At 45.4% G+C, this 13,647-nt stretch overlaps 1 protein-coding gene across 1 annotated transcript in view; it reads left to right on the plus strand.

Moving 5' to 3' along the window:
* MAB21L3 (mab-21-like 3 (C. elegans)) overlaps window positions 1-9,740 on the plus strand; it is a 16,463-nt gene extending 6,723 nt beyond the window's left edge. The window contains exons 3-6 of the mRNA XM_008944206.1: window positions 67-358; window positions 3,302-3,483; window positions 4,736-4,930; window positions 9,426-9,740. Of these exons, the coding sequence (XP_008942454.1) occupies window positions 67-358; window positions 3,302-3,483; window positions 4,736-4,930; window positions 9,426-9,659 (903 nt within the window). The 3' untranslated portion in view covers window positions 9,660-9,740. The remainder of the gene's footprint in view (window positions 1-66; window positions 359-3,301; window positions 3,484-4,735; window positions 4,931-9,425) is intronic.
* The last annotated feature ends 3,907 nt before the right edge of the window (window positions 9,741-13,647 follow it).

The following is a 13,647-nucleotide window of genomic DNA, read 5'->3' on the forward strand; positions in this document are numbered from 1 at the left end:
CTTTCCCTTGCTTCAGGATCATGGATCTGCCCTTTTCTGCTCTCTCATCTCTCTGAACTCTCCTAGGTCTTAGCACCCAGCCAGTTCCTCATCACAGTGCCCCTGCGTGGCCTGAGCGGGTACAGGGAGTGCCAGGTACGGCACTGGCGCTATTACACCGTGCAGGGGGCCAAGCTCCTCTCCTCCGTGCGGGACCCTGAGGAATTGCATCAATGGCTAGAGGTGGAGCAGTTCTCAAAAACCCTTCAGCAGTGGCATGAGAAGGATGTGAACGTCGAAGGTGATCTCGTTCCAGCCAAAGTCCTTATCGTCTTCCGGGAGCTGGTGGAGAAGTCGATTATCTCCTGTAACCTCTCCAGTGAGTGTAGTGGGGTCAGGTATAAGGGGAACTGGCTGTCTTCTTCAGATGATAAAGGGAAACCATCACACACACAAAGTGTTTTTGTCTCACATGATCAGAGTTGAATAAAGACCAAACTCCTCCAAAATCAGGGAGCCTTTAGCCCATTGCAGTGATGCAGGTAGACCTGCACTGAAGATAGAATCATAGAATCCTTTAGGTTGGAAGGGAACTTCAAGATCATCAAGTCCAACCATTGAGCCATTAGGGCTCTAAAGTCCTCTGCTAGAAGTAGTTCTTGGGCTATTTATATCTAAAATTTTGCTCCTTTCTCAGGAATTCAGGGACTGTCTCCAGCAACATCACCCTTACAGTTCAACCACGATGCATCCCCAATTTTCAGAACATTTAGGAATTTGTTTTGGAAAAAATATTTTTCTACTACAGCTCCTCAATACATCTAGACTATCAAAGAAGATCGTACAGGAAAAATGGACACAGGGAAGGTGCATAAGTCTGAAGTGAAAGTGCTAGAAGATGTGTATAGGGCAGATAATGCTCTGGGGAAACTTTAGCTGCCCATAGCTTTCCAGCGTGAGGTGGTGGGAACTAAGTGGAAGGACTTATACTTAAGCAAAGTCTGTTGGACAAGTGCTCTTTTCCCCAGTGTCCAGGCCACTCCAGTCCTGTTCAGCAGCACTGGACTTGGGATGTTTGGTTTCAGAAGTGGTGCTTATCACTGTCTGAGCAATCCAGAACGCCTGTTTATTTCCTGTGGCTATTTATACTGAAGTGCTGATCCCTGACACAGTGCATCGGTGGTGCGTGCCATGAGCCTTCGTAGCTGCAACATCTGTAGCAAGATGCTGCCTGAACAGTGATGCTTAATTCTTAGTGTCCTAGAGGCATGTTAAAGGCTTCAGCTAATGAGCACTTGGCTTCATCCAAGCTAAGTGGACTATGTCTTTCTTTTCCTATTAAGATATTGTGACATGATCAAATCCAGACTATGGCACATCTTCTTATAGCATGTTTCCAGGATGACTTTGCTCAGCAGCAGCCAGAAATGGGTCTTCTGTATTCCAGAGAAATGGTGCCATTTCCACTCACCTGGCTGCACTTCAAATTTTAGTCTCAAGAGAGAAAACATGTTAAAGTCAAGCTCAGCTAGGTCACTGCATTCTTCCAGGAAATATTTGTTACCATAGAAATGGAAAAGTTGATGGGAATGAAATTTCACAACTGAAGTTCACAGAAAAGTCCAGATGGAATGGACTTGCATCTGAGGGTTTACTTATGTGAAAGTCATTGTGTTGAAGTGAAACCCTGCCATTGTGTCTAGCAGCAGTACATCAAGCTGTTGAGCCAGGAAAGGTACTTCTAAGGGACCCCTGGAGTGATGTTTGGGCTGGTGATTCTGATGCCTTTTTTTGTAAGGCCAGCTGGGATAATATTTACACAGAGGAGACGAGCTAAGATGAAATCAGGAGGAGTAATTACCACTGTTGTACATTTCTCTGAAGAATGAACTTCCTTCATCCCACAGTACAACTGAAGTTACAGAAAAAAAAATAAAAAAATCCCTGATTTCATTGCTCCATAATTTCTAATCCTTTGAGCACTAGCAAAACCAGAGTTTTTGGAGTATGTCATTTTTCATTGGTGACAAAACAGGTAGCATGGCTGTAATGGTTTTAGAAATGCAGTGAACATACTTACAGGCTGACACCGTAGCTGCTCCAGTGCTTGTCAGCTACTAGGGGTCCCTGCTGAGGGCTTAGGAGTAGTACAGTTCCTGTTTTGGTGCCAGGCTTGGCTCAGCAGAGAAATGACATGCAGATTTTACTGAGGATTATAAAGTTCTGGCTGGGGTGGACTCCAGTATTTGCAAGGTTATTCACCCCTGCACTTCCCAGAGGACATCCTAAATTACCATTGGGAATAAGCAGATTATTTCCTCTGTGAGAGTAGAAGATGCTCATCACTGTCCCTTCGAGTCTGTTGTGTGGGTTCCTTGTGGAACTGCTCCTTAGCCCATGCCAGTGAGAATGAGATGGGTTAAGACACTACTATTTAACCTGGTTTTCGTGATCTTTTGTTTTTTACTTCAGTGGGTTAGATCATGATCACAGAATTGGCTCAGCGGACAAAGCTGAAGGGACAGTGATCCTGCCAGAGTGCCAGGGAAAGCTGGGGTTAGAAACTTCTACCATGAACATAGCTGGACCATCAGGAAGCATCTCACTAAGTTTATTAGTTGCAGCTTTCATTCCTTTCTGCTCTCTTAGAAAACGTTGTTCTTAGAGATGAGCCACTCTTCTTTCACCGAGGAAACTTCTTTCCTCCAAATCCCCGTGGAACTGACACTTTTTGACACTCAGCTGTCCCACTGAGGCCAGCAGTTAGCCCTTTTGGTATGACTGCTCTACACAACAAGCCATAAATTCTGGCATTGTTTTCTGTCTGTGCAAATGCATCTCCAGAAACAAAACTTACGGATACCCCACAAAACATTCTGAACAACTGGCAAAAGTAATTTATTTGGTCTGATCATGTGTTCTCTGAAAGAATAGGGAGAACTTTATATATTAAGTGCTCATCTGGTCCCCTCTAATCTGCAGTGATCCTCCTGTTGTACTGTACCATTAGAAATGTTAAGTTGCACTAGTTGTCTATATGTATTTTCAAGAAGCTGGTCCTAGGATTTAAGAGGACACACAAAGAAAAACAAAAGCAAGGTAATTGGGTGTTAACTGAGATCTTAGTTGTTCCTTCATCATCTTCCTTTTCTCATTCCTTAGGGGAGATTGAGATGATATTTTTTTTCTTCTCTTCTGCTTATGACACTGAAGAGAAAGTGTTAAGACAGAACAACAGAACTGCAAGGTCCTTGACAGCCCTTTGCTTGGCTTGTGGAAAAGGACCTTTTCTTTATTATCTTCTTTTGATGTCCCTTTACAGGTAAAGTGACAATGCTAGAGAGCTTCAGCTCCGTGGTCCGGCTGGCTGTGGAGACATCAGAATCCCAGGTTGAGGTGGAGCTGGTCCCTGCTGTGGAGATTCCAACTTGCTGGCCCGAGAAAGCCCGGTGGCCTCGTTGCCTTAAACGTTGGCCTTCCCAGGAAAAAGTGCAGTGCATCAAGGTGAACAACATAAAAAGTATTATTGACTTTGTGCTGGAATTCACCTCACGGGTGCATGACAAGTGGTTTCTCAAATGAAGGACTGTGGGGTTATGGCAGGCAACAGCATGGTTGGAAGGTGTATTCTAGAGAAGTGGCATTTCAAAGTATTCTGTCAGATTTTACTGGTCCTAGTGGGACATGGGAGAAAATTGGAGAAAAAAGAAACAAAAATGAACAACCCATAAAATTCATGGGGTGAGATAAAGACAGTTGAACACAACAGAAAAGTAAGGGAAAGTAATAATAATAGAATATACAATACACAGTACAATTGCTCAGCACCTGCACAGCCCATTCATGAGCCATGGTGTCTCCCAGCCAGCTCCTCCCAGTTTACATACTGGGCATGATTCCACATAGCATGGAATACTCCTCTGGCTCATTTGGGTCAGCTGTCCTTGTGCCCCCTCCCAGCTTCTTGTGCACCTTCAGCCTCTGCTGCTAAGGCAGTTTGAGAAGCTGAAAAGTCCTTGACTTTGTATAAACACTGCTTAGCAACAACTAAAACATCAGTGTGCTATCAACAATATTCTCATGCTAAATCCAAAACACAGCACTGTAACAGCTACTAGGAAAAAAATAAGCTTTATTCCAGCTGAAACCAGGACACCCCCTTACAGTGGTGAATTCTATGGAAAAAAAAACTGACTTAACTTTTTATTGCACAAGTCCCTTGCACACAGCTCTGCCTGTGTAGCTCAGTGCTGACATGCATCCTTCTTGCTGTTGTGCTTTGCCTCATGTGAGTCTTCTGCAAACGGGCTCCTGTCATGCAGGTTGCACTCTGGCCTGATCCCATCTTTCCTTACAATGCTCAGGGCTGGATTCTGGCACTCAAGTTTGGCCCCAGTTGCCATATTCTTGCTGGTCCAGTTCCACCTTCCAGTCCTGCTTCCCTCTCATGCATGATCTGCTCCTCTATGGCAAAGTGCCTGCTGGATCTGCTTTAGTAGCACTGCTGGTACTGTACCTAGTGGCTCTAGAGATGGTTCTCCTGGGAGCAACTGATATCAGCACACAGGGAAACAAAACAAATTGCATATTTTCTCAACAAAGAGTTAGGATGGGAACGTGGCTCGTGTTTGCTGCCTCTGCTAACCCTGTTCAGGATACACGTTGAGAGATGTCGCCCATCCTTTTTGTAACATCTCTGTGATGCTCAGAGAAGTTTGCCTCTGCTCTGGTGTCACACTTCCCCTTTTGTTCACAGTCGCTTGGTTTTGACCTTTTGGCCCGCTCCAATTATCACTGGCAGCTATGCTTCTCCCGTGCCGAGCACGTGCTCATGGAAGGACTCGATGAAGATGGTGGTTGTCGAATGAAGTGCTTCAGGGTCATGAGGCAGATGAAGGAAGATGTCTGGTGTGCTGGAAATAAGCCTGTCATCACATCTTATCACCTTCAGGTAGGCATCACCATGATATCAAGATACAGTCTCTGTTGCAATGGCTTCCATCCAGTAATCTCAAAATACCATGGTGTAAATCACTGTGCCATCTAATTAACTTCTAAGGTAATTGTCAAAGCTGCATTTCATTGTTTTACAGTGGCAAGAAGTTCAGTAAATACGTGTTCCAAATTTCAACAAGAACCTAAAGGCCGTTGGAACATGATGATTGCAGCAACATAAATAATGTTAGAGTTGAGGCCTCTGCTCTGTTTTGATTTCACATAGGCATTGTCATATCATCTTTAATTGCACAGTTACCTCCTGCTTCTTGACTGTCTCAGCTTTATCTACCTATCTATCTGGAGGGAAATCATGCATTTGTCCTTGTAGATGTGCACCAAACAAAATTCTCTTAGGTGAGCATTACTTCATGAACGAGGTGCAAACTACAGATTTGGTCTTGTTTCAGCGGGAGTGGGAAGAAAGAGGTAAAAGGGTGGTAAGATTCTCCCTGCACATACTTCAGGGTTCAAAATGGCTTCAAACATCACTTGTGAAGAAGAGCCAGAAGGTTCTGCTATGGCTGTGTCCCTGCATCTGGCAGGTCAGACACTGATGGATCACAGGCAGCACCATTTATCAGACAGTAGAGCATTCCTGTTTTCTGCCTCTCCATCCTCCTGGAGCTGCCAGGAAGAGGCTGTTCTTCTTCCACCTTGAAGCCTCAAGCCACCAGGCTTCCAGAGTAGTTACTGATCTTTTGGTGTTCAAAACCAGATAAAATGCCAAGATTTCTCCTAAAGAAAAAATTGTGACCATCAATGCTATTATAGACATAGGACTACTCTAAGTCAAGATGGAGTCAAAAAAAAAGAGCTGACAAAGCTGATCATACCTTAGCAGAATGTCAAACTCCTTGATGCCTGTAAGAACAACCTGGTGGAAAAACTGTCATAGGTAGGAGAAAGTGAAAAACCATTTAACCATTAGTAACCTCTCTCTCTGGCTCAAGAAGTGGTGCAGAAAGTGCTGTTGCTTGGACTCTTGATCAAGATAAAAAGCTCTTTAGAAGTGCTTCAGTTCTTTTACTCCAAGAGAGGATTGGTTTACCAGACAGAAGGAATGCTTCAACATTACTTATGTGGAGAAAAAAAAAAAAAAAACAGAGAAAAATCCAGTCAGCTGAGAAATCAACAGCTAAGGAGAAGCTCAGCGTTAGGTTTTTTCACATTATTAGGTTTCCATTGCCTGAGGTATCTAAAAATTGTGATTAAACGAGACTCCACATGAAAAAGGCCCTCTCTGACAGAGGAAATCTTTCTTCCAGAAGTTATGAAAGCCTTAGAGGACTGAGTAAGTGCATTCATTATGCTTACTTCCATAGGAATGGAGTTCAAGATCAGGAAGTCTGAAGAGAACTAGGCACTTTTTGAAAGCCAACTCCATGGCTCTGGTAGACAGCTGGCAGTTAGGGGAAGTTCAGGAAATGCTGGGAATAGATCATTTGTTTGGCACCAGAGTGGAAGAGCAGTGCTATTTTCCTTGCCTCCAGAAACTTCACTGCAACTGCTGTCCATGGCTCTTTCTGAAGTAGTTTTAGTGTGTGTTGAGGTTCAGAAGCTGGCCTGGGCATGAGACAAATGAGGGATGATGTCTGTTAACCCCTCTCCCATCCTAAAGGGGAAGAGAAAAGGATAAGGGAGAGAGACTTATGGATTGGAAAAGAAAATCAAAACAGCTTTAATGAAAATTACAACAATAAAATGAAATATATATAAATACATACAAACCCAATATTGAAGCCTCCTGATGTTAATGATGTCACTGTCACCACTGACAGTGTTAGGCACTGGGAAGTCCCAGATCAGACTCAGCAGCAGACAGGAACCAGATTCAAGAGCTGGGTTCTGGAACTGAATTCAGGAACACAAGGATAAGGATTGAAGGCAGAAGGGACAGAGTGCTCCACTGCCAGCCATTGAAGAAGAGAGCTTAATCCTTGTGATCCCTCAGCTGTATACTGAATATGATGTATATGTGATGGAATACCTTGCTGGTTGTTTAGGGTCACCTGTCCTGGCCACTTCTCCTCACAGATGCAGCCTTTTACTTTTGGCACTCCCCCACTCTTGGTACAGAAGCTTTAGCAGGTACCTTGGTCTGCACACCAGTCCTTGGTAGCAACTCCAAACATCAAGCGTTATCACTGCTAGAAGCAGACACTGTCTGTGAAAATAAGCCATTAACATCAGCAAGTGGAGCTGCTTAGAAGAGACTGAGCTGAAAAGTAAAACCACTGAACAGAATCAGTTCTGTTCTAACCCAAACCAGAACAGTGTGACAAAAGATAACTGCTCTGCAAATCTCCAAGGAGTAGCTCTCACCAAATTACAGCTTGAATACCTCACTATATCTATTGTTCCCTGACAACATCAAAAATAAGTCTTTGTGGTTTTTGCAGCTGTGAACAGAAATGGTTCACATTTGAAAAGCTATCTGAGAAGAAATTTGTCAGCAATACAACTATTGCAAGGCCTACTGGAGGAAAAAAACAGACCAGGCAATCCAGAAGAGTGTGGTTTATTTTGATTAAATTTTACCTCTGAAGACACGGAGGAGTTGAAGGCAGTAGTTCAGCCACAACTCACAGTGTCTGTGAGTCTCTTTTTAGGTTGCTGAATCTGCAAAAGAAAATTGGGATTCAGAGGATAGTAAGGAACTGGGTAACTTTGTAGTTTAAAAACCAATTTCAGGTTGATCAGGGCAGTTAGTATAGCTTTTTTTTGGTACAGTAAGAGTAAGTACCTCCAGAAAATTTTTCTTTGTTGTGGGAAAGTCTGAAAAATGCAACATAAATAATCACAGACTCATAGAATGGTAGGGTTTGGAAGGGACATCTGAAGATCATCTAGTCCAACCCTCTAATAAAGTGGGTTCCCCTAGATCAGGTTGCACAGGATCATGTCCAGGTAGATTTTGAAAGTCTCCAGAGAATGAGACTCCCCAGCCTCTCTGGCCAGCCTGCTCCAGTGCTCCATCACACTCCCAGTAAAGAAATTTTTACTTATGTTTAGATGGAACTTCCCATGTTCTAGTTTACAACCATTGTCCCTTGTCCTATCACTGGGGACCACCAGAGACTGGCCCCCTCCTCTTGACACCCACCCTGTAGATATTTTTAAACATTGATAAGACCCCCTCTCAGTCTTCTCTTCTCCAGGCCAAACAGCCCCAGGTCTCAGCCTTTCCTCAGAAGAGATATGTTCCAATCCCCCATCAGCTTTGTAGCTCTCCACGGGACTCTCTCCAGTAGTTTTGTCTCTCTGGAACTGGGGATCCCAGAACTGGACAAAGTACTCACTACTTTGGGACCTCACTAGGGAAGAGTAGAGGGGAAGGAGAACCTCCCTTGACCTGCCAGTCACACTCTTCTTAAAGCACCCCAGAATACCATTGGCCTTCTTGGCCACAAGAGCACACTGCTGGCTCCAGTTAACCTGTTGTCCACCAGGACTCCCAGCAGGTCCACCCCTAACCTGTATTGGTGCATGGGATTATTCTTCCCCAGGGTTATTCTTCCCTGTACTTGCACCTGTAGAACTTCACTAGGTTCCACTCCACCCAGCTCTCCAGCCTGTCCAGGTCTCACTGAGTGGCAGCACAGCCCTGCCCTGTGTGAGACACTCCTCTCAGTTTTGTATCATCAGCCAACTTGCTGAGGGTACTCTCTGTCCCTTCATCCAGGTCATTGACAAATATGTAGAACAAGACTGGACCCAGTACTGACCCTTAAAAATGCCATGAGCTACAGGCCTCCAACTAGACTCTGCTCCACTCATCTCTGTTGTTCAGCCAGTTCTTAATCCACCTCACTGTGGACTCTATATACTCTACTATAATACCTTAATAATTAAAAAATAATACGATAAGAGTAATCATCATATGGATTTTATTATTTTAACTATGGATTTCTCAAATGTAAAATCAGACAAAATAAACTCATAAGTGTCACTTGTCACAAAAAAAACAGGCTCTGCTTGGCCAGAACGCATGCCCTGCACCTGCAATAGTTGCTTGGAATCTCAGTCTGTTTGGGGTGCAGATCTATGTGCATCTCCAGCACAGATTTAGTCTGATTTAGTCTCTCCATCCTTACACCTACTGGCTACTCCACTTGTATAACAGGCCATTTTCTACAGCCTGAGATGCCTGGCATTCCTACAGAGCAGGATGGCAAGCAGGTTAAGACTATTTCAGCAAGACCATTTTCTTTGGGCTCCTCCTGCAGTCAATGGAGTGGGGCTCCTCAGGCGAGAGATCCTAACCAGGCATGTCAGAGTCACTCTGGCTGGTTCCCAGAGAAGAAATGTTAACACAGGGAGATAGCAGTGCAAGTATCTCTGATTTACAAGGCTGTCAGCCATTTACCAGCACTAAAACTGCCTTAGTAAGCTGTGTGAGCCCTCGACAGAACCTCTAACACCTCTTCTTTCCCATCTGCTTCTTGCAGACAGTGCTATTCTGGACGTGTGAAAAATACCCACGCACCAAGGATTGGCGCTGCTTCCACGAAGCCTTCCTGAGGCTGGTACAGAAGCTGCACAAGTGTGTAAGCCAGCACTTCCTCAAGCATTACTTTGTCAAGAACACCAACCTGCTCAAATATGCCAACACCAGTGACCTGGACGTGGTGGCCAGCAAGCTCGCAGTCTTCTTGGAGAACCCTGTCTTCTGCCTGGACTAAGGCAGGAAAGGTGTCCTCGCTCTAACCCTGAGCTGATAGCCTGCCTCCTTTCCCCACCTGTGGCTGTTCTTGTCCTTCCAGCAGATGTTGCAGCTGGCTTTCTAAGACAGTTGGCACACGCAGTGTGAAAGAGAAGTGTCGAGCTGGCAGCAGTGGGCGGTGAAAACTGCTGGGAGGTATTGCTTGATGCCCAGCTGATCTAATTCACTTTCAACAGTGACAGTCTGCCTGGAAGCCACCACCACTGAAATCCGACTTTCGGTGTCAGTCAGAGCAGGCAACTGCCTTCTTCTGTCTCTACTCTCGTGGCACCTAAGCAGATGGATGGTGCAAAGCCTCGCTCTGCTGCCTGCTGGCTGAGTAACCTAGCACATGTATTGTTGCTGCCTCCCCCTTTCTCACAAGGACAGTGGGCTTAATTTGCTGCTTACCTCATAGGCCAGCTCTGCAGAAGAGCAGGGGAACATTTCTAAAGTCTACTGAAGCTGGAGGCTTTCTCAGGGGCACTTTGATGCCTCCACCTCCAATTAGATGGGATCTTGCTCTAGTACAAAGCTAATCAAACTGCTAGTGTTGAATAGCTCTCGGGAAGCAAAAGGAGGATCGATGGGTTTTGCCTCCTCCTCATTTTTCTCTCCTCCACTTCCATTTTAATTCCAGTTGCTTCAAATATGTTTTCTTCACGTTTGCCTTTGCCAGTTGTGCTAGTGCCATACAACCAGGAGGCTTTGCCAGAGCAGATTTCATTCCTGCCCCTGGCTTCATCCAGCAGGCTGGAGGAGAGGCAGGGCTTTCCCTAGTTGTTAGCACCCACGTATTTTTGGGTGGTGTACAGAAGGAGAATGTTTTCAAAGCCTGTTAGCTCCAAAACTCCCAGTGCTTTTAATATTATGGATGTTTAAAAAGAAAATCAGCTTTAGTGTTTCAAAAGAACAGAGTTCTAGAATGAGTATAATGAATGTTTGGTTTAACATTATTAAATCACTGAAACTAAACCAAAGTGGGCTTTTTGTTTTCTTATACCTACGCAGGAAAGTAAGTCTCTCCCTCCCCAAGGGAGGTGTCAGAAATAGGATTTGCAGCCAGTACTCCAGGGAGCTGCTGCAGAGACTGGCCTGCCAGATGACCATCCGTGGCAGAGCATCTCCCCCTTGTGTCACATCCTGGTCTAACCATGCAGCCTTAGCTCAGACCCTGCTTTCTGGCTTCATTTCGTACACCAGGAGTATGGCCCAAGTTCATGGCGCCTGATGGGCTTTGTCCCAGAGTACTGAAGGAGCTAGTGGGTGTTTGGGCAGGACCCCTCTTGGTCACCTACCAAAGGTGGTGGGAGTCTAGGAATGTCTCTGCTGACTTGAAGCTAGCCAATGTGATTCCAGTCTCTGGAAAAGGATGTGAGGGAAGAATCCAGAGAACTACAGACCTGTTAGTCTCAGTCCCTGGAAAAATTGTGAAGAAGACAATACTGGGCATTTAAAGAATAATAAAATCATCAGGCACTCTCAGCATGAGCTCACAAAGGGAAAGTCTTGTTTAACTAATCTCATGTCCTTCTATGATAAGGTCACCCACCCAGGGGATGAAGAGAAGGCACTAGATGTAGGTTTTGTGTTTGTTTTTTTTTTTTATTTATTTATTTTATGTAAGGCTTTTGATATTGTCCATCAGAGCATCCTTCTGGGCAGGCTGCCCAGATGTGGGGTGAGCAGGTTCACAGTGCACTGAGTGAAGAGCTGGCTGAAGGGCAGAGCACAAAGGGTAGCAGTGAATGGGGCCACATCTGGGTGGTGACTGCTCACCAGTGGTGTTCCCAGGGTTCAGTTCTAGGGCCAGTTCAGTCAGATATATTTATCAACAATCTGGTTGCAGGAGTTGAATTCACCATTAGCAAGTTTACTGATGATGCCAGACTGGGAGGTGCTGTTGACTCTCTCAGGGGACAAGAAGCCTTGCAGAGGGCTCTAGAGAGATTGGAGCAAAGGGCTGTGATTAATGGGATGAAATTCAGCAAGTCCAAATGCAGGATTCTGCCCCTGGGATGGAGTAAGGCCAGGCACAAGTGTGAACTGGGAGTGGAGTGGCTGGGGAGCAGCCCTGCAGAAAGGGCCCTGGGGGTGCTGGTGGGCAGCAGCTCAGTACGAGTCAGCCCCGTGCCCTGGCAGCCGAGAGGGCATCCTGGGGGGCATCCAACACAGCACACTAAATGTGCACTAGATCTTCAAAGATGCTTGAATGTGTCCAACGGAGGGCTACAAAGCTGTGGAAGGACTGGAAGGAGAGCTGCTATAAGGAACAGTTAAGGACTTTGGGTTTGTCTGCTTTGGAGAAAAAGAGGCTGAGGGGTGACCTCATTGCTCTCTACAGCTCCCTGAGGAGGGCAAGTGGAGAGGGAGGTGCTGAGCTCTTCTCCCTGGGGTCCAGTGACAGGACATGTGGGAATAGTTCAAAGCTGCATCGGGGGAGGTTTAGACTGGACATTAGGAAGCATTTCTTCACCAGGAGGGTGGTCAAACACTGGAACAGGCTTCCTAGAGAGGTGCTCAATGCCCCAAACCTGTTAGTGGTTAAGAGGCATTTCGACAGTGCCCTTTATAGCATGCTTTAGCTTGGTCAGCCAGTTGGACTAGATAATCGTTGTAGGTCCCTTTGAACTGAAGTAGTTCTATTTCCTTTTCTATTCTATTTTCTATTCTATTAGCTTCCTTATCCTTTGCCCAAGTGTAGGGCCAGGCTTTCTTCTACAGTTAATTCTTTAGCAGAGAAGATACAGGTCAGGCAGGATTCCCCACTGTGAGGTCATTCTTGTACTGGTCTCCTGCAGCAGATCCCACTGTGTGCAGATTTGACTTTACCATGAAACTGGCACCCTCTTTGCTCAGGACCTGGGAATACCCTCCAACTCGCCTTCCCACATGGGTAACTGCATTGTGTGGAACTGTTTTGAACAGGTAACTTCTCTGGCTAAACCTTTGTTCTTCAGGCTCATTTCTAAATGGGGCACAAGTGGAAGCTTTGTGATGGCATCCCCCACTAACGCATGGCTTTCCTGTTTCTGGTGAGCACTGTTTCTGTAAAGACCAAAGAGATGCTAATCTGCAGAGCAGAGTCAGGCAGCTGTCACTATGAAGTGACATCTCCTGTTTTGTCTTGGCTTTGTCGAAAGGCTAGCTTCTGAAATTGGAGTAGGGCAAAAGCACTTGAAAAAGGACAGAAAAAAATGTTCAGGGCTCCTAATCCCAGGTCTGATATTTTACTGCTCTGATGCACAGTCCATTTGGGCTTTAGTTGTGGCTGTTGAATTTATCTCCCTTTGTAGCCAGGAGAAAAAGTGTTCTAGTGGTGATATCTTGACTTGGCTGCAGCTGCATATCAGAGTCACCAGTTTCTGCAGTTGACAGCCTGCTGTGAAGTGAAATCGTGGGCATGAACCATGTGCTCTGGAGCCACAAGGTGAGATGTACTGCTGGTCTGCCATGGCACCAGCCTCTCACGGCCAGGAATGAAGCAGCAAGGCCAGTAAGTAAGCACAGAATGATGGACCCCTGCTTGAGCCAACTCTCATCTTTTTTTTTTTCCCCCTTTCTCTCTTCTTGTTGATACACAGGCAAATGCATCAGCGAGCATCTGCCCTGGCAGGGAATATCATCCTGCCCATATAAAACTAAAGATTTGCCCTGGAAGATACGTTGCTGCTGACCACAAAGGCACAGGAACCACCCACAGCTTTTTCTCCAGAACAGCAAGACATGACAGCTGGCCCCCAGCAAAGGGTGAGGGAAACACTTTGAAGGAGGAAATAATACGTTCATTGAAGTAGGTGAATACAAGAAATAATTCCATCTCAGAGACAGGTTTGAGGTATACTACATACTACCTTATATCACCCAGTACAGGTCTGGTTGGGTATGTAGGGGATTTTTCAGAAGGCAGTTTTTGTGGCAGTGGGAGAGTTGTACAGGAGGACTCTGCTAAAAAACCCTTGCTTAGT

Source organism: Merops nubicus, unplaced genomic scaffold (genome assembly GCF_000691845.1).
Source record: "Merops nubicus isolate BGI_N331 unplaced genomic scaffold, ASM69184v1 scaffold3097, whole genome shotgun sequence".
NCBI lineage: Eukaryota > Metazoa > Chordata > Aves > Coraciiformes > Meropidae > Merops > Merops nubicus.